We start from the raw sequence: 26,619 nt of genomic DNA, 5'->3' as shown, positions 1-26,619 counted from the left end.
GGTTCAGGGAAGGCAGGGAAAATACAGTCCAGGCAGTACAGTACCAGGCAGTCCGAAGACTGTCTCCCAATCCACTCTCTAAACGCTGGGAGGAGTGAGGAAGCAGACAGGCACCCTTTTCACTGGCCAACAGTTAACTGAAAGTTCACATTTTGCACTTTCCCTGCCTCCCACGTGGTTTTTTTTCAGTTCTTAACTCAAATCTAAGTATGTAAGTCAAGTCAATATTTTCCTATGAGAGTGGTTCTTAAGTCAAAATGTTCTTAACTCAAGCCGTTCTTAAGTCAAGACCCCACTGTAATTAAAAAAACACATTAAAGTTATTTAGTTATTCTGTAGTCATGTTTTCTGTCTTCTAACGTTCAACTGCAGTCCTGTTTTGGCACTTTCTTCTTTCACTTTCACTAAAAGTTGTTTCATGTCATTGTTGATTTCTGCTAGTAAGGTAGTGTTTTTCTGAGTATCTTAGATTCTTCTATCAATTTTCACTCCTTCTGCATCTAGTGTGGCTTTCCATATGATACGTTCTGCATACAAATAGAACAGGTGTGGAGTTAACAGGCACCCTTGTCTGACACTTTTGCCTGAAGGAAACCATTCTGTCTCTCCATATTCTGTCATGCTAGCCTCTCATCCACAATATAAGTTATGCATCAAGACAATTTAGTGCTGAAGCACACCCATTTCTTTCAGAGCAACTCATTAGCTTCTCATGATCTACATAGTCAAAAGCTTTGCTGTAGTATATAAAGCACAAATTGGTCTTCTCCTAAAATTCTTTGTTGCACTTCAGTAGTGGCTGATATTTGTGCCTCCTCCTTTTTGGAATTCAGCTTGAACAACTGCCATTTCTCACTCCATATAAAAGCCTTTGTTGTAACACCTTGAATATCATTTTTTTTGCATGGCAAATTTGAGCAATGGTCCTGTAATTACTGCACATCTTGTCATCTCCTTGGGGACTGGGATATTGTTTTGTTTTCTATAATGGCAGATATATTCTTCTTAGTCTTCGAATATTTCTACTGACATGCCATCTACCAGGGTGATTTGTTTCTTCCCAGTGCTCTGAGAGTAACTTTCATCTCGCTTTCTAGAATTGCAGATTCATCATCTTGGATTCTTCCTCAAAGGAGTCTGCCCTTCTTTTATCTTTTGTATAGATCTTCAGTATATTGCTTTATTTACCCTCTCCTTATACCACAGTCCCCTAAACTCAGTAGTTTGTTTTAAAAAACCAGTTAAAATACTTCAGAGTAGCTAGAGAGAAAAATCATGGAAGCGTATGTTCCCACTGTTCAAAACATCACAACCAGCTCAATACATTACCAAAATACCACCCACATCCTTTTGGAGAACAAAACAACTGATCACACAGCAAAAACACCATCTGATCACTCGGCTTTAAAAAAGTCAAAAACATCAGTAAGCAGGGAAGGGCGGACGGGACTTTGCATCTGAAGCAAAAAGAGCTTGGATAGTTCACATCAGCCTTTGCATCATGTCATCAGTTTTTTTAAGTCTAAATTCATCCTTTTTGCTTCCAAACAAATCCCATATTATTTGCCAGTACAGCTGCAACCTGTCAAGTGGCAAAATGGCTCTGCCTGATTTATTATCTATTTTAAGTTGAGGGATGAAGGGGGCGCAGCAGCACATTTTTCTAAGAATTTTTCTCTAAAAATAATTCTATCTTAGAGGACAAAATTTCACAGAAGAGATCTGCATGCGCTCATCTTAACTATCCAGGATGGAGCTCCTTCACAGAGATGAATTTAGAATAAAGGGGCTTCCAACTGTGAGCTACATTTTAAGCTTGACATAGTACATAGAACATTATCATTTTCTTCTCTTGAAGAACAAAAATAAGAAAATTGTGTACCCTAACAAAGTCCATGTGCAGAATGTCAGAACTACTCTCTCTGTAGTTCCAATTCATGGTCAAAGGCAGTGGAGGATGTTAGAAAAAAAAGTTGCATACCATTTCTCCCCAAAAAAATAAATATTACACATTTTCCCCATCATCTTCTCTCCTCCCCTAAGATTAGACTGCATCATTTTATAGAAATTTAATAGCACTGTGAATAATAGTTGGGGTTACTGTACTTTCAAACTGATATTATGTAAGTGTAATCTCCTTCTAATTCATAGGTGATCATTAATTTCTACTGTTCTTAAACTGGCTGTAGCTTTGATTACTCTTAAATCACAGAGGGAAAACGTTAGTATTAGAAGACCAAGACAATTTGCTAGACCAGGGAACATAAGTTGTAGACAAACACAATATACAATAGTATACAACTTATTTACTGCTTATTTGTTCTTGCTGTTGACTATAGAGGACATATGTGTATATGAAGGAATTCAGTAACATAGATGTTTCTGGGAGTAAACATATTATTTCTTTTAATACTATTTTTTTAAACTTTAACATCAGTCAATTATTTTACTATGTGAATATTTGTATCTTGCCTCTTCTTTCATTTTGAAGTACCTTATAATGAAAAAAACATGTAACTTTTCCATAATTAAGATATTAAAAGTTAGCTTCCAGAATTTAGACTCAATTGGTAAGTAAAGAGTTTTAATGCAGGCTCTCTCTTAAAAACCCATCTTAGTTTTCCATTCCTTATAAATCAGACTGAGTGGCTGTTTTGATCTCATTTGCCCTAGATATATCTGAAATCTAACAAAGAATTCTTTGTGACTTATTTGAAAAGTTTATGAAAGATATCTGAGCTGCCTTACATTAAGTAACCTATATAAATAAGGACAGACATATTTGGCTGAAGTACACAAAACCAAAACCAACACTGTTTGAGCACACTTTCTGACTCTACTGCATATCAAAAACATCCAGAACAAAAGATGTACTCAAGAACAAACTGGCAGGCTAGCTCTCTAGGGCACGTGGTACCATGAACAGGAGTCTCATACAGGAGGTAAATATCACAAGTTAAATACACTAGTTTCAGCTTGGGAACACTATAGTTCTGACTTTGAAGTGAAAGATGAATACAGCAATTTACAAGACAAAATTCTGGATGAAGACACACATGCCATTTATAGCAGCATGCTGAAAGCACTTTCAGTGGATTCAAGCTATATGTATCTTTGTACTGAAGGCTAGTGGGATGGCCCCTTTTCAATGGTGCCAAATATCTTCCTGACAACTTATGGAGCAGTTTTGCTTGTTAAGCCATCCCACACAGAGAACAGAGGGGCAAAATTAAGGTGTCAGCCAGAGTTTAATTAGTATATTTGGCTATCATTTCAGCTACAAAGCCAGGAACAAGCTGCTTTACACCAGGATGTCACCCTGATTGCGGTTTTTGTATCACCATGCACAGTACCTAAGAAACTTAATAGAAATTTTAACCTTGCTATTGTCTTAGAAATTAAAATCACAGCTCTGAAAGCTGAGTTTGTTAAAAAAAAAAAAAGCAAGATGATAGGGGTTAAACCACCGTAGGAAAAGAATTAAGCATTCTTCTTCCACTCCTATCTCCTCTGCTATTAACACCATCTTCCATACCTTAGTCGTTCACAAAAAGAAGCAGTAGGTGGACTTTAAAGAAGTTGGTTGACCTCTGGTTCCATTCTCAACAATATTAAAGAATGTAGCCAAACTCCCTCTTATTTCCAGAGCTCACTCTCTCTAGTTTTATATTGATCTCACTCAGTTATAGCCAAAACAGAGGAATAAGGTTCAATAAAATTATTAAGAAAAAACCTGACATTTGAATAAGCTAAAGTACAACAGGCTATATCCCTATATACATCACAACTGTTCACATAAGTACCTGTAACAATGTGTGATTCAGTGTAACCTCCAGTTCTGCTATTTGATGTGCAAGATCTTCATTATCCTCATGGATTTCCAAGTCCTCCTCAGGTATTGTTTCCCATCTACCTTGATTAGCTGCCAATTTATGAACCAATTCATACTGTCCAGGTAGAGCTAAACTGATCCGCGTTTGTTTTCCATAGGTGAAGCGAATTCGACGCCTTTTGCAATTCTCCTCGCTGCTAACTTTGGTGGTAGGTAGCAGTCTCTCTCCCAAAAGCATGTTGAGTAACTGGCATTTTGCATTACAGTTCTGTCCAAAAATTAAAAGGCATGGATGACAGTTTACTGTCAGCTGGAGGTATGCCTCTTCATGTTGTGGGAAGGCAATTGAACTCAGCTGCCCTAAAAAATAAAAATTAAAAAATCAGTTATTTTACTTGTGTTAGATGAATTTATCCTTCAGGAATTATACAGCTCTCAGTGCAGACATTAACTCCTGATTCTGCAAAATACGCTGATGCAATGGTTAGAACCTAGGTCTGATGCCATCACACAGAGAGCTGGATATGGCTCAAGGGTACTAGCTCACACACCAAGTTTGCCTTCTTTCTCCTCTTCCACTGCACAAGCATTTTAGGCATCAAGGAAAAGAAGTACAGTACAGTGGTGCTGCACATTGCGATGTTAATTCGTTCCACAAAAATCGCTGTTGAACGAAAACGTCGCAATGCGAAATAAAAAAGCCCATAGAAATGCATTAAAACCTGATTAATGCGTTCCTATGGGCTTAAAACTCACCGTTCAGCAAAGATCATCCATAGCACAGTCATTTTTGGTGGCTGTAGAGCGAGGAATCCGTCCCAGAAAACAGCGGGCAGCCATTTTGTTTACCCAGCGGCCATTTTGAAACTGTAGATCAGCTGTTTTAAAATCGTCGCTTTGCGATGCTCAGTTCCCAAAGCAGGGAACCGATCATCGCAAAGGGAAATTCCCCCACAGGGAACATCGTTTTGCGATCGCAAAAAATGTGTCGCAAAGCGATTTCATCGCAAAATGGAGCGCTCGCTAAGCGAGGCACCACTGTACAGTAGTACCAATATAGCTGCCAATCCGGAATCCTGTGGCTACTTTTTGCAATGTGGGAGGAATATCAATCAGAACATATACATGTGCATGCACATAAACATACTGTATAGACACAAATACACATACTGTACCAAGACAGTGGCTAAACTGACCAAATCCAACTATTTTTCTGCAGAGCTCTGAAGACAAGGAAGCAGCAATCAAGCACCTCCCCATTGTGCTAAGCTAAGACCTCCAGCTGAGAACTCTTCATCTAGCTATCAATTGCTAACACTGATTCTATCACAGGAAGAAGCAGCCCCTCCTTAATGCACAAATCTACCTTTATGAGCTGTTGAATTACTGCTTGTCCTATACTTGTGCAAGGTTTGGGGAAAACAAAATCAAAATAACTAGTACCTGAATAACAGGATAATTCAAAATCTTTCTCCTGCCAAAACAAAGTACCATAGATTGAGGCATCAGACCAAGGGGAGAGGTGAAGATACGGCAAAGAAAGGTATAAAATACAGGAACAACTTTGATTAAAAGAATGGGTTAGAAGTGGGTGGGTAAAATTAAGATTACTGAGTTGGAATCAGGGCAAGTGGGTTTGTTATAAAGCACTTGGAAGCGTAGTGCATATGACTCTAATGCTCTTTTGTAAGTCACTTCCAGATGACTTTTCCCCGAAAGACAATATGGAAGCACCTAAAGTTGGCTGGGTAGTTCAATGTTTTAGGTATCTGGCTGTGGAGCCAGAGATTGGGAGTTCAATCCCCACTGTGTATCCTAGAACAGCCAGCCTGTGTGGCCTTGGGCAAGCTGCAGAGTCCCAGAGCACTGCAAAAGAGAATGATAAACCTCTTCTGAGTACTCACCACCTAGAAAACTCTGGAAAAGGTTACCATAGATCAGAATCAACATTGGAGCATGCAATTCTTGTTTAAAAAACAAAAATAAAGAATATACTCTTCAGAGGACTCCACTCCTGGAGCTATTAATATGGGACAGTTGTTTAAGAACTCAGGAGGGGTAAAGACACCCAATGAGCCTTATCTTTAGTAGTTCTTTATTTGAAAATAAATAATTATGCCCTGTCAAGTAAATTCTGAGTTATGGTGAACCTTCTCAGCTTTTTCTAGGTAGAGTACTCAGAAGTGGTTTACCATAAAATACTTGGCCAGCATCCTGTTGAGCTTCTGCTGGGCTGAAAGCCCCACCAGCATAGCAACACAAGATCCTGTTGCCTGTATAATTATTAGCATGGTGCAAGCTGTGCTCTCCATAAAGAAAACCTGCCCTCTGCTTATGTAACAGCAAAGCTCACATTTAACCTTGGTGAGATTTTTCATTAAGCAGAACCTCATTATGATACTGGCCTTCACCTCCTTCCTTACTTTATAGAATACCCAAGGAGCTATAAAAATTCAAAACACAAACTGTAAAAGTAATACATTTGAAGACAATTGCACAGATAAAATAAAACATTTTAAAAGTATAGATCTATCGGATCCAGACCCCTTTACCACCAGTATATCAAATGCTGGTGTCATCTGAACTCAACTGTGCCCAAAACATTGTTTTCTCACCCCATTTCTTCTTCTCTAAGGCTTATTTCCCAAGATACATAATCAGCCATAGCTCTGTTTTATCAATATTATTGAACAGCTTAGCAACTTATGATCTCTAGCAACACAGGTTGATCCAAAAGAGAAATGAAAATCCTGCACAGAAGCAGCTTTCCACGAAAAATGGTGCAGGATTGCAGCTTTAACGTATTAGATTTCCAAAAGCCACTACATGTTAATCAATTAATACCTGCTTTTCAAGATGAGCCTGATGCATCATTTTACAGTAAATATAAAAGCTTTCCAATATAATTGCACTGGAGTTTCAAGGCCTAATACAAAAGGCTTCCAAATTTTATAACTGGGTGGGCCTGCTGACGCTTAGGCTGCTTCTTCCACTGCAGTTTATTCTATAGACCAGATGACAGCTTGAATAACAATATTAAGAAGCTTCAGATTTTATGACAGCAGCTTGCTATACAGGAGTTTTTTCTAAATTTTAATACTGTACAGAAATATCACTTGCTACTTCACACAGAAGAATACAAAGCAAAGCATTTTTAAAGTCACCTGGTAATTCTGGTAGCACACCATAATGACAAAATCTTGTTCAATGGAACACTAACAGAGCAAGCAACAGTGCTACACAAAGATACGGTATACCATAATCAACTAAAACTGGCATTATGAATACCAAACAACAAGGGAACCTTTATCAATTTCATAGCAAAATGCTATGGGTTCTTAATTCAGCTGCATCCACTTTTCCACCTCTTTCTGTGTCATTGATGTGCTAAATTAATACCGAGTCAAGAGCCATTCAGCATTTCCTTACAAATTATACGCTACATAAAAACAAAGACTATCTTTGACATATATAGTCAAATTCTGGAGTTGTAGAACATTGACAACAAAATAAGCAAATACAGTAGTAGGTAATTTTTGGCTGATCAGCACTGCATTCCAATTAAAGTATAGTATATGACTTGGCTGTGAGAAAAAGTGTACATAACATTTAAATATGCGGTCTCAAGATGCGCTTCAGGTTTCCATCATGCTGAATGTTGGTTTTCAGGTTTTGCAGCCAAGCCTTCAAGCTTGACTATGGGTGTGACCAAAGTCTGTTTTAATTATTTTTAGAAAAACGCAACTTTTTCTTACTATCCTTGTAGTAAGAAATACAACCCACCACTGTGACATGGTTTGGAAGTTGTTTTGGAACAAATGTAAAACGAAGTTATTCTGTGTTGAATCACTAGAATAAAGCACACACAAAGGAGTTGTGTTTACACATTTACAAATTTATACCCAATACCTTCTGGGAAATGGCAGATTTGATCAGGAAGGTAGAGTAACACAGGTAAAAGCCTTTCTTTCTAGACACTAGACAGAAGCTGCTTCTTATTGATCACTTCTACTGAAGTGGGTAAGTGGAAAACTCACCCACTTCAGTCAATAATGACTACTATTTTCACTTACAATGTAAGTGGAAATAGTAGTCATCATTGACTGTATGTATATATGAGATTAAATCAGGACTATGGTTTTCCCAAACACACACACTATATAGTGGTGCTTCCCTACTTACGTCCCTACTTACGACCAATTTGACTTACGACTAGCTCTGGCCGCAAAATTTTGCTTCTACTTGTGACTGGAGCTTCCGCTTACAAACAGAAAAAGGTAGGGGAAAAAGGTGGGAAATTCAAATTGCTAACTGTAGGTGGCAAAAGAGGCTGCTTCTTTGTAGCTCTTTCACCCCAGCAGTTAGAAAGTGTGCATCTTCGTTGGACACTTGGGACTGCCTCTTTCTGCTTCGGAGTGTGTGTGTGTGTGTGTGTGTGTTTGCAGGAAGATAAGGTGCTGTTTTCTGCTTTTTAAAAACTTCTGGGTTTTTTTGCAGCATGGTTTTAGGCTGGGGGCATTATGTTTCTGTGCTGTGATGGGTCTTGGGGGTTTGTCTTAATGCTTACCTATAAAGCCCTAAACAATTTAGGGCCTCGATATTTGGTGGAACGCCTACTCCCACCAAGGTCTACCTGTGTCACCCGAGCGAGTCAGGAGGTGAGGCTGAGGAGCTTGATGCCGAGGGAGGCCCGGAAGGAAAAAAACAAGAAACTGGGCCTTCTCAGCGGTAGCTCCTCACCTCTGGAACAATCTCCCTCCGGTGATTTGCGCGGCCCCTTCGCTGGGTATCTTTAAGGACCAATTAAAAACATGGATGTTCACATAGGCCTTCCCTCCAGTTAATATTTGATTCTTTTTTTCTTTCTTTCTTGCCCATCTTGAATAATTATCTAGATGATGTAATAATTTCTTTTTTGTGTGTTATATTTATATGTTATTTTATGTATGCACTTGGAAGCCACTTAGAGTGGTTGTAAGATCAGATAGATGGGATATAAATAAATAAATAAATAAATAAATAAATAAATAAATAAATAAATAAATAAATAAATAAATAAATAAATAAAATTCTTCATTAATATTTTAACAGTCTTTTATGTTATCTGTTGATCGAATAAGAAACTCCTTAAAATCTCTAGCACAAACACATACATAATGTGGTAAAAATGTTAGCAACAGAATAAAAGCTCTTTATCTCTATTGACAAATTAATGCTCTGACAGTCTGGTGTAGTCCAAATTTACTGAATGGAAGAACTAGTCTCAACAAAGCAGTCAGGAAAGGGACGTCTGTTCTGTTTAACAGTCACACAAACAAGAATTCTCATGCTGACACAAATTAGTTGGAAAACCATTTTACATCAGTGGTAGAAGCATGTGATCAGAACTTCAAAAATACTCAAATGGGAGTATCAACACACATATGTTCCAATTATGTGGTGTGTGTTTTTTCAAAAAAAAACAAAACCAAGCTGATTAATCTGAGAATCTATGTGAATAGGACATACTGAACAGTTTTCAGTTCCATCTGCTGTAACAAGCAGGCCATACACTGTAATCATACATGGAAAAACGTTAGCCACGATCTCATTACTTACATCCACTGTCATAAATCCACTGGCATGATTTCAGCAGCTAATTGACACTAATACAGGTCTGCAGTTGAACTTTTTCTTGCACATCAATTGTGTGACTTGGTGTGTGAGAAGAAAAGCAAACGCTGACAAAAGCAGTAATTTATTCAGTTTATGCTAAAGTAATTATTCTATTGGATTGTGGCCAATATCTATAAATATGATGCTGTGGTTAAATCTGCATATATATTATTTAATTTCTCTGCATATTACGTACCATCAAGTTAATTCCAATTTATATTAGTAGGGCTTCCAATGTATGTGAGATATTTAATAAGCGTTTTTGTCATTGCCATCAGCAGTACATTTCCAAAACTGATAGGGATTTGAATCCATGTCTCCTGAATCCTAGTCCAACACTTTGCCTGCTACATCGCACGAGCTATCTCAGTTGAATTCTTCCTGTATTTGATTAACATATATTGCATCACATACTATAACCTGCATTTAAAAAGAAGGAAAAGAGCAAACATTTTAGATAATTCTGGCAAAGCCAAATATGTCCAAAGTCAGTAAAAACTTAAAAGACTATGTCCTGCCACAAAGAAATGAGCAAGTACTGTCGGAACAGTACACAAGAGCTCCAGATTTCTGGTACAGGAAATTTTGTAGTATTTTACAGAAGATAATGCAAAATTATTCAAGGGATCAATATTCATATATGCCTTCCCAGGGTGGAGAGGAGCAATGACAAACTGTTCCCTCATTTTCTTAGGTGCTGGCATTAGCTATGTGTGACTGGGCTGAAAATTTGTTCTCCATTCTCAATTTACATTTCACACCTATACTGTATATCAAATGCTATATAGAAGTGACAACAACTTAAGTCTGTACTATTTAATCTATGAAACTTCACATGTTCCTTTATTAATTCATCGAGATACTGATTAAGAATAGAATTAAAACAGCCATTTTCAAATCAGTCACATATGTGACCCCAACATTCAAATAATATGACTGCATTGCAATGGTCCACAGAACTAGCAGTCTTACAAGATAGGTAGGCAGTGCAATTCAACCCTTATCTGCTTTATACCCCATCTTTAATTTTAAAAGAGAGCTAAGAATCTGAGAATTGCCAACTTGTAGGGAGATGGAAGTTTATAACAGAAAACTAAAATACTCATTTAGAAAAGTTATTAATACTTGGGATACCCAGTGTGATGTAGTGGGTACAGGACTAAGTAACAAACTAAGATTCCGGAGGCCTGGGTTTGAATCCCTGCTCAGCCGTGGAAACTTGCCAGGAGAGTAGAACTGGCAAAAACCACTCATTAAATATCTCACTTACACTGAAAGCTCTGTTATGGTCACTATAAGCCAGTTCAGACCTGAAGGTACATAGTAACAAAGCAACAACTTATATGTAGGGGGCAAATGGACGAATCAAAAGGCGGTTTAAAGCCCCAGTGAATTTTAAACTTATCAGATTCTTGACTTACACAATATACTCAGATAAAGTTTCTCTTAATCTGCAAGACCTGAGCAGGGCTGTTTTGAAGGGATCTCTGAAGATCACCAAGTTTTAGAATTACCATAAATAAGAAGTGAATTAATGGTAACAAAAATAAGAGTTCACAGTGGAATCCCCAGTTGTTCTCATCTGGGTCTGTCAAGAAAGCTTACATTAAAATATAATAATCAGTCTTCAATGTGGCACATGTTTTTTGTCTTGTTTCTTTGGATTTTACAAAATCCTAAGTATCAAGCACTCATTTCACACACTAGCAAAATTATGCTCAAAACCCTCCAAGGTAGGCTTCAACAGTATGTGGACTGAGAAATCCCAGAAGTACAAGCTGAATTTAGAAGGGCAGAGGAACTAGAGACCAAATTGCTAACATGCGCTGGACTATGGAGAAAGCCAGAGAGTTCCAGAAAAACATCTACTTCTGCTTCATTGACTACGCAAAAGCCTTCGACTGTGTGGACCACAACAAACTATGGCAAGTCCTTAAAGAAATGGGGGTACCTGACCACCTTATCTATCTCCTGAGAAATCTATATGTTGGACAGGAAGCAACAGTTAGAACTGGATATGGAAACGCTGATTGGTTCAAAAATTGGGAAAGGAGTACGACAAGGCTGTATATTGTCCCCCAGCTTATTTAACTTATATGCAGAATACATCATGCGAAAGGCAGGACTGGATGACTCCCAAACCGGAATTAAGATTGCCAGTAGAAATATCAACAACCTCATATATGCAGACAATACCACTCTGATGGCAGAGTGTGAGGAGGAATTAAGGAACCTCTAAATGAGAGTGAAAGAGGAGAGCGCAAAAAATGTTCTGAAGCTCAACATCAAAAAAACTAAGATCATGGCCACTGGTCCCATCACCTCCTGGGAAATAGAAGGGGAAGTGACAGATTTTACTTTCTTGGGCTCCATGATCACTGCAGATGGGGACAGCAGCTCCAAAATTAAAAGACGGCTTCTTCTTGGAAGGAAAGCGATGACAAACCTAGACAGCATCTTAAAAAGCAGAGACAACATCTTGCCGACAAAGGTCCGCATAGTCAAATTTATGGTTTTTCCAGTAGCGATGAATGAAGTGAGAGCTGGACCATAAAGAAGGCTGACTGCCGAAGAATTAAAGCTTTTGAATTGTGGTGCTAGAAAAGACTCTGGAGAGTCCCCTGGACTTCAAGGAGAACAAACCTATTCATTTTGAAGTAAATCAACCCTGAGTGTTCACTGGAAGGACAGATCCTAAAGCTGAGGCTCCAATACTTTGGCTATCATATGAGAAGAGAAGACTCTCTGGAAAAACCCCTGATGTTGGGAAAGTATGAAGGGAAAAGGAGAAGGGGACGACAGAGGACAAGATGGTTGGACAGTGTCATCAGGGCGACCAACATGCATTTGACCCAGCTCCAGGAGGCAGTTTAAGACAGGAGGGCCTGGCATGCTCTGGTCCACGGGATCACGAAGAGTTGGATACAACGACTAAACAAGTGTCAAGCACATTTGTGCCACATGTACATAACTATTCCATCAGCAGAAATATGCATTCATAAAAATTCAGTTGTATCATCATTAGGTTGGGTTGAATCAAGACTATTTGACTGGGTTTGATGTTCAAGGCCAACCAAATGTCAATGTTGTTTTGGGGCAGAAATTTCTTATCACTTTTAAACTGGCTAGGTATTTGGAAAGTTAGATTCCTCTAAAGCACATCCCACATGTTCAAATAAAAATTTTTATTTATTGCTTTGGTTTATATACTCCCCCATAGTGCTAGAGTACTCTCTGGGTGGTTTACAACATAATTATACAAAGAGCAGTTTGCTCCCCCAGTGAGCTGGGTACTCAAGTAAGACAATTCGACTTTCTCTACAGGTTACACCAAGATGGCAAACTATATCAAGGTACAGTATTTAAAACAAACACAAGATTTTGAAATGCATTTCTGGGAACAAATTCTGCATGAATGTGCAATCATACAATTATCGATATTTCAGAGCACAACGGCCAAAATCCTGTTGCTTAGTATTGCAAAACTGCACTAGAGCAGGCCAACAGAATCAATGGGGATTTGGTAAGTCAATTCCTCTATAAGTTCCACTGATTCAAACAGGCCTTCTCTAACTGACTTACTTTAACATTGCAAGCTGCAGTTCAAGTAGGCCCATTTCAACCAATAGAACTTAGGAGTTGGCTCACTAACTCCCCATTGATTCAATGGACTCACTCTAATGCTATCACTGTAAGCAACAGGATTTGGGGCAATCTGTTGGACTTTAAAAAAAATACAGAGTTTGATGAAAATCTCAGCAAAGAATTTTAACATGCATTTAAACTGTGCACTGTTTATTTTGTTGCTTTTTAAAAATCAGTATAGTGATATCACACTTTAAATTCTGCAACAATGCAACTTTTACCCCCTTTATCCAGCAGCAGCTCATGTATTTCATTTATATACTGCCCTACTAATGCAATTCACTATTACAGACCATAAACAAATAGGCCATAAATATAAACTACAATAAAATGGTAAAGTAAGGCAAATTAATTAGAGCAAATTAAATCAGTCATCAATGTTATCTATGCTTAAAGACCAATCACAATGACATCTAAAGTTTGCAACTCTCATTCTTTATGAGTCACCTCAATGCAGAGCTTGAATTTCCAAGTAAAATACTAGTCTCACTGCTGGCTGATAAGATTATTTACTTGCATTGGACCACGTACACCATCAGGTGTGAAACTATCGCTTGCACATAATGCTATATAGACACAGAGCATAGTTTCAAAATGTGTGTACAACTGTGTATGTGTTGTTCTGCATATTGAAGAAGGAAGAAATCTATTGCACAAAGCAACCCCTTCTGCTGCAATTCAAATGATCACTCAAACCATGATCTAATATTATAGGAACAAGCCCTGTGCTGGAAGGTTCTTTTGTACACTGCCATTTCCTCTCTTCCAGATTTCTGACAAGGCAGTTTGCTGATGTATCTGAACAGACTTACTCTATAAACCAGGTTTTTGTACTGTGAGATGGAACGAGGTGGTGTACAAGTACAAGGTTCCTTCTAGGTTTGTTCAAGCAGTACCCAAAGGTTTGGCATTATATCTGAGCTTACCCTGTGCTGCTGAGTCACAGGAACCCTTAAACAAGAGATACAGAGCTGCTAGTCACAATAACAAATCCTTTCTGTACAATACTAAATACAAATAGACTGAGAAACATCTCTCTCTTTAGACAGGTCACACAGACTACTACTACTAGCGTTTCAATATAACAAATACCAACCACAAGAATAAGAAGGAAGAACTCTATAGCATTTTCCTGCTCAGCTGCAACATGTTCTAAGTGAGAATGGTGAATATGTGGCTTTCCAAGTGTTGCTGATGGACTGCTATCTCCATCAGTTCCAGTGAGTATATTTAATGGTGGAGGATAATGGAAGCTCCAGTCCAGCAATACAGTTTTTGGAGGGTCACTTGTTTACAATCCCTATTGTCTAGAAATCCATCCAAAAAGCCTAAAATCTGTTTTTATTCTTGTAAAGATACAAAAGAACAAACATTTTTATGGACTGCCTTGGGCTGAACAGTTCTACAATTATTTCCATTAATTTTCCAACAGCAACACCACTAACAGTCTAGTCCAGGGGGCTCCAAACTATGGCCCGTTTAAGTGTACAGATTATTACAACCTACCACCTAATTCATTTAATATTTTAGAGCAAATACAAGGTTTTGTAAAAAGCCTCCTAACAAACATATGGGGAATATCTTTGTTTCCCTTGAAATGACAACAATGAAAAAGGATTCAGTGCATTTTAGCAACAATGTTAAGTGTTACATATTTAACACAAGTTAAGTCTGATCCCTCACAAAGTACTGTAAACCATTTTCCTCCTGAACAGTCAAGCTGTGTATTCTAGTCACAAAGTCATTCAGCAACTCACTCCAATTTCTGGTTTATTTTATTTATCAGAATTATCACTTCTCTTTTACAAAACTGCTGCGTGCACCCACAGCCACGGTCACATTGTTACAATGACAAATTTTTTTAAAAAATGTATTTGCCCCTTCATTTAGCAGGAGTGCTCTGTACTGCCCAGCTCAAAAACTTTCTAATCCTTTTAGTCTCAATAAAAAGTGTTCCCCACGGATAATAGCATCCAAAAGAAAACAAATACAGGGTACTTCAAGGAACAACAAGTAGAACTGTGTATGTGCAACAAGCTGTTATCAGGCCGTAGCAAACACTAATTATCACATTAATATTTTCCCAGACCACTATTTGAGTGAGCCAACCAAAGAGATTCACATTGGAGTAAACCCATCCCAGAAGAATTGTGCACCTTTGCAGGATTTTGGAAAGAAAGAGAGAAAAACCTTCCTCACTGTATAAATTCAGAGACGATAAAACTATTTTGGAACTTAGAATTGTGACCACATGGCCAAATACCCCATTTGTAAAACAAGTGAATTTGAAGTATTTTTGCTGACTGTATAACACCAAAACTAATTAGAATTGGTCCAGCCCTTTTTGCTCCCAAAGTGGCTTCTCTTGTTTTGCTACTGGGCAGTTTCTACTTTTTCAAACGCAAATTATCTGAACGGCTTTTTCCTGTGCAGTTAATTGTGATACATTCTTGTAAAGACAGACTGTGTGTCTTTGGTGGTGGTTTTGGGTGTGATGTTCAGGTCGGGAGAAGGGCCATGCAAAAGCAAAATACTGATTTTAATGTGAGGGATTGGATGCTAGTCCTGTATTCTGTCAACCACTGCAAGCTTCAATTCGCATACAAAAGCCCTTCTGTTGTAAAGCAACATTTACTGTTGTTAATAACTTAATTGACAGGTCTGAAAGTGGTCCCACCTCTGCTGATCCTTTTATGGTTTGCTTTGAAACCACGTTCTCATTTAAAACTTCAGACTACTATATTTCTCAAAACCTTTCTATAGAAAAATAACAGTAAGGTACTTCACAGTCTAAGTGTACAGAATGTCAAAAGTCTTAACAGTAGTATTGCAAAGTATATCATGATTCACATATCAAAATGATTACGCCAGGGATCACCACCTTTCCCTTCTCATCTGTTACTCTTTCCCCTTACTTCTGAAGAACACATACAGGAATTCCCTCATCTCTGGTCAGAGTTTATCATGTCAGTAGTTTAAAACCATACATGAACAGAGATGAGGTAATCTCTCTATATGTTACTTGAATGTAAGGGGGGTAAAGTAACAGATGGGAAGACGGTGATCCCTGCTATGGAAACATTCTGATGCATTTCACAAGATTACTGTTGAAATGTTTGATACTCTGTACTCTTAGACTGGGAAGTGCCTTTCCATGTTACTTTTCTACAGAAAGGTTTTTGAGACATGCAGTAGCCTGAAATTTTAAATGAGAAAGCAGTTTCACAACAAACCATTAAAGGATCAGCAGAGGTAGGACCAGAGGAAGGAAGGAAAGAAAGGGGACTGTGGACTGGAATTGCATCAATTGCAACAGCATTCAGTAGTGAATTCCTGAATCAATTTGTAGCCCTTGTGTGAACAGATTGCTATTTCAAACACAATAAAAGCTGTGAATAAACTGCAGCAAAACTGCATCATTCCAATGTGGCTTTCCAGTGTAGTCTCGCCCTTAGTCTATTTTCGTGGACTAAGGCCTGAAGCTACAATTAGGGTACATAGAAAATAAGATAGCACAAAAGAGATCCGGGCATTAGAGATCCAAAAGGCAGAGAAAACATGTTCGTATTAAAAAATACTATTTTAACTATTTAAACACTCCTCCCACAATGATAATCGTAACAACAGAACTCCCAATTTTCAAGTGACATCTCATGTACATAAAGCTTATTTTATACTGAAAAGGACTCCATGTTTTCAAAAGAAAACAAATGTGAAGCTTGGTTACAACATCACTCAGGGTGGCCAGTTCAAAGGCATGCTTTTCTGAAACAAAACAATAAAAAGAATGTGATATATAAGTATGGAAACAATTTATTTTTTAAAACCAGTATGCTCTGCAATCTAATACAAGACCCATGGAGATAACAGGTTGTTATTCACCTCCAGTTATATCTTTTCTCTTGGCTCTGGTCAGCTTTAAACGGCATCCACCTGTCAAACACACATTTCCATGAAGTTCCCAAAGCTGCTTTAAACCACCACCACTAACCTTCTCAGCTACTCTTTCTTGACCTCTGCCCCCTCTAGGCTTCACAATAAATTCCTCCCATTTGGGCTGGAAAAATCTTCTCAGTTATCCAACAGCATGACTATCATCTCTCCACAGTACAGAGCCTCATATAATATATTCCTATAGCCTGAAGACCGCAAACTTTCTTCCTATTTACTTTAGAGCTTTAGCCTTACTGAATTCAGTGTGACTTCCATTTGAATAACAATGCATCCAAACAGGCTACACCTGTTGCACAAAAGGGAAATGCCCTCAAGCACACGCCTTTTTTTCGCGGTTCAGGGATGTATAAAAGATGCCCAGCTGGTACAGCTTCCCCTTCTATGGAGCATCCCTAAAGACACAGCCGGCGGCTCCTGACTTGGGAGGCAGCCACGAGCGAGCGGACGCTGAGCATCCCCGCCACGCCCACACAAGCCCCAAGTTCCTTACCAGCCTGCAGGGCGACACCCCCACCAGTAGGGGCGCTATCCACGGACAAAGGGGCGGGCTGTTGCTGAGGCGGCTCCTCGCCGGTAGGCCCACCGCTCGCGACGGGGAAGCCCGCAGGGCCCTGGAAGTATGTGATGTCGCGGAAAAATTTCTTCGTCTCCCTGAGGTTGTGCTGCAGCCGCGCCAGGTGTCGGTTGTAGTGGCCGAAGGCGCGGCACAGTTCTCGGTTCAACCCCCCACCGCCGGCGGAGCCCCGGGCCGAGGGTGGCCCGGACATCTCGGCCTCCGGGATCTCCGTCCCAGAGTCCTCTTCCCACCACGGCGGGGACTCTGAGGCAGCCAGGCTGCTGTCGCCCCTCTGCCCCCAGGATCGGCCTCCTGGTCCCCTGTCAGCAGCGTCGCACCAAGCCGCACTGCGTACGGAACGGAACCTTTATCCGGGCGCTCTGGCAGGGAGGGGAGGCGGCCAGGGGCGGACCCCATTCAGCTCCCTCGGTCGCTTGGCACTATGGGGAATGTAGTCCCGGTGCAAGGAGCCGGGGCTTTCCCCCATCTCGTGGAGCGGCAGCGATAAAATCCCTTTAAATGGGAGGGGGGAGGGCAGGCAGGCGGAAACATATCAAGCATTCGCGCTGGGATTTGTAGTCTTTTTGCCGGAGGCATCTAATTGCCATCTCCGGATTTCCATTGGGTGAGATTTCAGTTCAGAATGACGAAGGGAGCCGGCCTTGAAATAAATGCGGAAGGGATGAATTTTGCAACATGGGATACGAATGTTTAAAAGCATGAGGTAGCTAAGGTTACGAGAAGCTGTTGCTGAGGAAGGAAGATGCACTTGGCTTGTTATGATGGACGATAATTTTCTTCAAAAATAAAACACGATGAAAAGTAATATTCGTTCTTTCCAACCTCATCCTGTGAGGCAGTTTTGAAGTGATCACTCTCGGCATGCACAACAAAACATTGTTTTGGCATCTTTAATTTATGTGTTCAGTGGGCTAAATAAAGATTTATATTTTGTTGCAAGACTGTACCAAAAATCTCTGTACTTGAAAATAAACCAGTTTAATGTGGCTTGGTCCCAGGTAAGTGTATATAGATTGTGATTGTCTCTCTCTGAATTTCCACTGTAAGGATATAGCTTTTATCAGAGATAGATTAGTATGTTGCTTCCTTTGTATTATCATTATTTTAGTTCTGCAGGATCAGCTGTTTTTCTGTTTTCCAGGCTATTTGTGCCACTATGAAGGCTTGCCATTTCTCTTCCATCTCTTGAAGTTCTTAAACAAAATGACTTCTCCTTCTGTCTTCTCTTCTTTGGTCAAACTAGGAACAATTTTTCCTATTTAATTCAAACTGACATGTCTCAAGCACACCTGTGTCTTATTTTTAAAAATTATTTTTTAAGAATATCCCTACCATCCCATTATTGAACATCTAACGAATCTGGTAGGGCCACTTAAAAGCCATTAAAGGAAGTTGACTGTGTACAATAAATTGCTTTCACACAAATTTCTTACTTCCTCCTAAATTATAGAACTGGATTAAATCCAAAAGAACAATGAGAGAAAAGGGGAAGTGTAAACAGTTGTCTTGCACATTAAAAAATGCCTGAAGTGCAGCAGTGTGAATGTTTGCCAAAGCAAACATCTTTTTGTTATGTCCCACCTGGACTAATCTATGACCCAGAAACTGAGTGCTTTAGAAGACAAAAGTTTTAAATAAAAGTTAACGTTACAATAATTGACTTTTAACACAATGTTTTGATTCTCAGAATTTCTAGTGAAAGCATTTGTGTTGTTTGTACTGTAGCGGTTTTTGATGGAAAGTATGGGCTCTCCATCTGGAAACGCAATTAAACCTGTTTCCATTTGTAGAAAGGATGTTATACAATTGTGGTACTTCAGATACTGGAACATGTTTTACCTGTGGGATGCAGTAATGTACGGTAGGTGGGGCTCAAGAAAAAGATAATTTGCTTTTGCAAGTAGTGGAACTGCCATACTCTGTAATCTTTTAAAATTTCTTTATGGTATTTTACCATATTATTTTATAGAGTTGTGCTATCACAGGTTGTTATTGATTATCATTTGTTGTTAGAACTCATGTCCAAATGAATACATTGATTAACTGATTCTCAAAATGAATAAAATTTTTATTGTATTCCCAAAGGTAAAAATCCCAAGAGTGTAATAATATGTACAGATTATCATTTCAAGCAAATAAGGAAATAAATTGAAAGCACTTATCCATGAAAGATGATTTATGCTTATTCTTCATATGCAAATTAGCCTTTCTGGACTCATAATTTGACACAGTTTTATGTGCCTTCTTAATTCACACTTGAGGCAACTGAGAGATGTTCCCCCTTCCCCAGGTACTTACAAAAAACACAAAACAGCTCAAGGACATAAGGTGGTTGCAGGGAAAAGAAGAGACCAAGCCATTATATTTCCATATAGCAAAAATCTGAATGTCAAGAGAAGTAATGAACAGAGTTTGCATAGAAAGTCTAGAGCTAATAAATGTAGCATTTTTCTTGCACCTATATCACATGCAGTTCTTGGATATGTTTAAGTGTAGATTTAGCTAGTATTTTTAATTATTTTAAGCAATAGCAGAAGCACAGTCATTAAGACAAACTATGAAAAACTGCAGTGTTATTAACATACAATATTTTTGAATTGAGAAAGTTAATTCTGTTCCCTGTGAATTCACATTCAGAACAGTGTTACTGAGATACCACCAAAACTATCTGCTTAGAATCATGCCTACTTTCCTGTTAGCAGATGTCTCTCTTAGAAAATGCCTTAAAATTAAACATGGCCTTTATTCCATTTTTAATGACCTTCTCCAATGCCTCTTGGCTGTTATGAACTCAGCTAGTTGAAAGAATGGTTTGTGTTACACAGACCATTATATTATATTTTTGTATGAGAGGTCATTTTTCTTTCTTTTTTTTCCTTGCAGAAACATGCCATTTAACTGGAATATCTCATTTCCCTCAATTTTCTAGTCATAAGAGCAGCTGAGTTAAGTGCTGCAAATAATTCACACAAATAGAAAAATAGGCTTGATTATTTCAGTGTGACTTGCCCTCTAGTATACACAGCTGCTCCTTCAAATATTGCTGCTTTTGGAAATATTTAACTGAACTGTTAGCAGGTATTAGCAGGTATGAGAAGTCTTTACTGAAGAAGAAAAATTTGTGTGTTCCCTATTTATGGGAAAGTAATAGCCAAAATCCTATTTAAAACCTTCTATTATGCAAGTGGTTTTTGTATTCCAGGATAGGGGGATTATACATTTGGTTGCACAGCCAACTGCACAATAAGAGGAAGACTGAGTGCATGATGTACATCCCAGAAACGAACTTCCCATCTCTTGTACATTTGCCCTTATGCTATCACATACAATAGGAGTCTGGCAAATGAGTCTTATTACTTGATACAACAAGAGAGTGCACATTGCCCCATAGAAAGCTTTTTATATATCTTCCAGTCTGCCCACCTAATAGATGCACGACCACCTTTCACTTTACAAATGTTGGCTGGGACTTCATGCTATGCTATACTTATTTTTAATGTACCACCACTAGCCTCCCCCCATAAAACATCTATAGGTGTTCCCCTTGGCCATAAAAATACTCATCAAACATAAAGTAAAATATACTCTGTGAAGCCTGTTTCTGTGTTAAGAAAAGTAACAGAAGATGCTTATTTGGTGTACTGGCACAGACAAAAATTCAAGCAAACTTGAGAATCCTGAGTCTAAAATTATATCAAACTAGACATTCAGTTGTTGTAAGTGTGGTGGTATGTATAGGCTTAATTGGTTTTAAGATTAGGTTAAGCAACTTCAGAGAAAATGGATCGATCAACATCTGTTCACCATGGCAGCTAAATAATAGTTTCATGTTAGCATGTCAGTTCTGGGAGCTGTTGGGGTGGCAGGGCAGAGAGAGAGCACAAAATGCCTTTTAATGTAATAATGTGTGACATCAAGTCAATTCTGACTTACGGCAACACTTTCCAGGGTTTTTCTTTGTAGGGATAACTCAGAAGTGGCTTACCATTCCCTTCTTCTGAGGGCGTTCTGCGGGTTGAGAGTTTGCTCAAGGCCATACAGGCTGGCTCTTATGAGACTCACTATGGGGACCAAACTCACAACAATCTCTGGCTCCGCAGCCAGATACCAAACTTATTGAGCTATCCAACCATGGTCTATATTACACCAGATGGATTGCTGACCTGATTCAGCAGATTTTCTGTTATATTCTTATAATATTCGACAAGATCCTGTACGGGTAACTTAATGCTGACATAACCTGGATTGGACACCAGAAACTTTTAATTTAAAGGAAGTTTGTCATACCCTTTTTCAGGTTCTGAGGCTCCCTTGGGCTCCTTTTCACCCTGAGGAAGCCTTTGGGAGCCTCAGGACTGAGTGGGTGTGTGGTTATTTTAAAACTTATCAAAGGCTTCTCACCCCATGTCCCGAGGCTCCCAGAGACTTCCACAGGGTGGGGAGCCCTAGGGAGCATTGGAACCTGAAACAGGGAAAAGTAAGAAAGTTCATATAAGTTAATTATTGTTTCCTGTGCCTGATTTGGGTTATGCTGTTGTGAAAGTTACACAGCAGGGTTTTGCCCATCACTGTCTAAATCCATTTGATATGTTCTGCTCATAGAATTGCTACATCAGACATTTTGTAACTGTTCTGTTTTAACTGGAAGATGAGTCGTGGTAATAGGACTTCTTTCTTGTTAGGTTGAAATGTTTCACTACTCATCCAAGTAGTTTCTTCAGTCTGCAGAGAGTTGGTAAGAGATCCCTGATATATCTTCCATGCTAGTTTTACTTCCCCCTGGTCTGAATAAACTCATTCGAAGGACAAAGAACGGGTGGGGTGGGGGTGGAGAAGGACTGCAGAAATGGGATTATCCCTCACCCCATCCTTTGTCTCTCTAACGAGCCTATTCAGACCAGGGGGAATTGAAACCAATATGGAGGATATATTGGGGATCTTCTACCAACTCTCAGACTGAAAAAGCTACTTGGATGAGTAGTGAAACATTTCTACCTAACAAGAAAGAAATCCAGTTGCCATTACTCAAATTCCACCTGGATGATTGAAAATCTTCATAGATCTATTCTACATTAACTTTCCTGTCTCCATGCATATCAACCAGATCAGTCTAAGGCAGGAAGCTTAGAAGGCTATTTTTAAGGAAAAAAATCTTATTTTTAAAGAATTGACACGGTGTCATCCAGAATATTATTCTATCAGTGCTCAGTTGTGAATATCTTCTGCATATTCTTGTACAGTACTCATTCATAGTAAAATGACTCTCCTAGTGCTGCTCCAAACAAACAAGGAGAAATATTGGAGAAATATTGACTTTCAAAGTGGACTGACACTGATCTGTACCCAGCACTGGACAGTCCAACATAAGGGGTGTGTGCACATGCAGTCTCCTCCCTATTACAGGTGTCATAGAAACCTGTTGTGGAGAGTTGGGAAATCATGTGTAGCATGTTTTCAAGAGCTGCTGGGAGGAGGGGATGAAAATGTTAGCACTTTCACAAGTAACTAATTGGATTTATGTAATTGTCTTTTGCCAGGCTCTTCCCTTGCACTGTGCCTTCTTCATGAGATGGTAGAAAATGCCACCACTCATTACAGTGCACTTGGCTTGTGCGCCTAGGATAAATTCAGGTACCCTACATCTTAATCTTTGGAAGGCTGTTTATACAACCAAGTTTCAGTGGTTATCTCAGAGTTGTTTCAGGGTTGTCATTCAGAGACAACAGTCCCTGACTACGCCACCATGGAATTCACTAAAGCTGTTTATAGGTCACTTTTTATTTATGGTTTATTTGTGGACAATGCACTCCACACCCACAAGAGATAAACCCTGTCATTGCCTGGGTGTTTATTTAGACAAAAGCCATAAGTCAATTTGCTAGAATATGGGGACTTTTTTTTCCAGCTCACTTTATTCTCTTATTCACTCCATAAACATTTAAAAACCAGATGCTGAAGCAAGTGCAGAGATTTATAGCCCAAGATAACAGGTTGTCTTGGTAACTAATTGGTAGCTTAAGATAACAGGTCCTTCCTTTGTTGGACCAAGGTCTTACATTGCTTCTGACTTCTCTGTTCATATGTAGAACTCTGTTCAGAATTAAGGAGTTACTGTAAGAAAGTTAAGTACACTAGCTGTATTTTCTATCCCACCTATTCTCTTTTACTGTGCTGCTTAAGGAAATGGTGTGGCAAAGCGTGACAACATAAATAATTGAAACATTGTACCTAATCAGAGCATGCTCAGTGCAGCTATATTTTAGGTTGTGCAGAAGTCAAGTCTAGATCTATTGGGAGATCTCTTGATACAGATCAATAAGGATTTCTAATTCCCAATCATTTGACAACAGCAAATAATTTAAAATTAATTCCTTATGCCTAGTTCATTAATTGAAAAGATCTTTAAAACACAGCTTATCCAGCTGAGCACTATTTCAAACACAGCAGAATGGTAAGTGTGCTTAGTTTCACTGATTGTGAAGTGCTGTCCTAATCATACTTATTACAAAATAAGTCCTCTTGAATGTACAGGGCCTTTTTTCAGGCTAAACATAATTAGAATTGCACTCTGTGTGCACTTAGCTCTCATTTGGACCAAATATTTGCTATTGTTGAACTGGTAGACTTTTTAGTCAGAACAGAAGTAGAGGGAACAATCCATTATTTTTATTTTTTTTCGAAATGTAAAAAGATTATGGTAACATTCAGAAACACTACATAAAATTAATGTAAGAAATATAGTTTTTATTGTTTCCCAATTGATTCCCAGCCTTCTCTGTATTTTTGTATCTGTAAGCAGTCTTAGGAAACCAACTTTATGAGAAGAAGATGGATTTATATTCTGGATGTTCCAAAGAAACCAAACCAAACCAAAAATCCAGAAGAGGCTGCCGGAAGAATTGATGGAAGCCTGGAGCAAGTGTCATGTGAGAAACCTTGACACTGCTCCATGAAAAAATCCATTTTTGGACAGTTTGTTTAGGACCTGAGGCAGAGGTCTTTATGCTTTGCTGGATAATTTGCCTCAGGTGCCCACCCATACTGGAAAATCTTAAAGTAAGATATTATTACACTTACAGTAGATTTTTCTGTAGCTTTGAACAAAGCTATTTATGGGATTCTGAGAGCCGTTAACTGCAAAAGTAACTATTTGAAGCTCAGAATTTTTCACATCACAAAATCAGTTCTAAGGGGCACCAAGGTGAAGCCATCTGAGTTCATCTTTATGAAGCAAAAGTTCCATAGGCCCTTTAATAAGATGTTATCATTGTCAACCTGGCAGAGTTTCCTGCTGTCGCAGTGCCATAAATTTAAAAGGGAATTATGCAGCAGACTTGTTAAGAGTTCAGCCTTCATGCAGAGTAATGAATATGCTTATAAAGCTGTGTTACAGTCATGTAAAAAATACATCTTTACAGAGGTAGCCCAACCAAAGAGACCACCTACTAGAACACATCTGCTCTGTGCTCACATAAGTTGTGTTATGTGAAAAGAGAATAGCTTTGAATAAGATGAAAGATGTTTGTTTATTCATCTTGACGTGTTTTCAACACAGCTCTTTGGAGGAAAAAGGTCATCTGTGGTCTGCTGAAATAGTTTTGTCTTAATTAGATAAATCAATTTATTTGAAAGAACTGAAACCTCGAGTTTTTAATTTCTGCTAAAATTATCTTTTTGCTATGAAGTAGAGGTACAGAGGAAAATAGGTATAAGTTCCCTAGAGTCCACCCCTTTCTCATTATCTGAAACTTAAAGTCTCAATAACTCCCTCTAAGACTTGTAGAAGAAAGAATGAAAAACATTTATTTACTTACAGTTGCCTGAAATCATAGGCTTGTGTATACTGCTTTCTTTACTGCACGAATACTAGCAATTAACCAAATAAATCAACAGTAACAAACAACTGCCACCAACCAATGAAAGAGAGGTATAGAACACTCAGCAGAGAAGTAGGGTTCTCTTGGAATTTCAAAAGCTGGAACAATTGCTTAGTACTGGATAGATGGATAATCACTCCAGGCCAGAAAAGTCCCTCCCAGTCACTCAAACTATAGCCAACATGCGAAGTTGCAAATAAAACTCCAACACCCTTCTCAAACTCACATGCAGCCACCCTCTTGAAGTCCATCCTCCTATGCAAGTTGTCAAAGTGGTATCTCAGAAGTCTGCTGTCACCTTTGTGGTGGGACAATAAATCCTTTTGATGACACCTTTCTTGGTCAGATTACACACAAGGTGGCATCTTGTAGGGATGCATTTGGTATCTACATTCATTTTCTCACTTTGTGATAGCTTGATGCAGTTCTGATTGTCTTCCATCATCTCAAGTGACATTTTGTCATTTATTCCAAAGTCGTTCAGCAGTTTCTTCAGCCATAGCAGCAGTGAATTCTTACTCTGTGGAAGACAAAACTACAACATCTTGTTTGCGACTAAGGCCATCACCATACACAGGAAACAGGAAAACAACAGTGGACTTATGATATGTACTATCCTCTGCCCACTCTATATCAGTGTACCCTACCAACTTTGGATTTTTGCTAGCTGGCAGTTTTAACTTGAAGCCCATGGACTCTTTCAAATGTCTTGCTACTCTTTCTACAGCTGTCCATGTACTTTTTGTTAGCAAACTAACTTTTCTGCTTAATATTGCTACAGCGGTAGCTATATCCAGTCTGATGGCAGTTGTGAGTTAGAAAAGCTCACCTGTGACTGTTCTGTATTTTGTATTATTTGGAGAAGGTTCACTTTCCTCCTTGTTTTTCCTCTTGGAACACTGGGCATCTTGGAGACTTAGTGCTTCCAGATGCTCTTCTGTTTCTGATTTAGCAAATACGACTCATCTGTCTCCTTTTCAATTTCACTGCCCAAATAATATGTTACATCTCTTAACTCTTCTGCTTCTTTGTTAATATGACATACAATCACTTTGTACTCCTGTTTCCTTTCAGACAGT

The 26,619-nt window shown here is 38.8% G+C and overlaps 1 protein-coding gene across 2 annotated transcripts in view; it reads right to left on the bottom strand.

Moving 5' to 3' along the window:
• DSTYK (dual serine/threonine and tyrosine protein kinase) overlaps positions 1–18,009 on the bottom strand; it is a 44,145-nt gene extending 26,136 nt beyond the window's left edge. Inside the window, exons 1-2 of one of the 2 annotated variants that reach the window (XM_020797310.3) lie at positions 17,577–18,009; positions 3,804–4,192 (exon numbers count right to left, since the gene is read on the bottom strand). In XM_020797310.3, coding sequence (XP_020652969.2) covers positions 3,804–4,192; positions 17,577–17,853 — 666 coding nt within the window. In that variant the 5' untranslated portion in view covers positions 17,854–18,009. Of the gene's footprint in view, positions 1–3,803; positions 4,193–9,683; positions 9,908–17,576 lie in introns of those variants that run through there. The other variant, XM_072997296.2, reaches the window with a different exon arrangement.
• Positions 18,010–26,619: the final 8,610 nt, after the last annotated feature.

The sequence above is a fragment of the Pogona vitticeps genome, chromosome 4 (genome assembly GCF_051106095.1).
Source record: "Pogona vitticeps strain Pit_001003342236 chromosome 4, PviZW2.1, whole genome shotgun sequence".
In the NCBI taxonomy this organism is placed as follows: domain Eukaryota; kingdom Metazoa; phylum Chordata; class Lepidosauria; order Squamata; family Agamidae; genus Pogona; species Pogona vitticeps.
The sequence above is the reverse complement of the archived record's forward strand: the minus strand, read 5'-3'. Positions and strand labels throughout refer to the sequence as shown.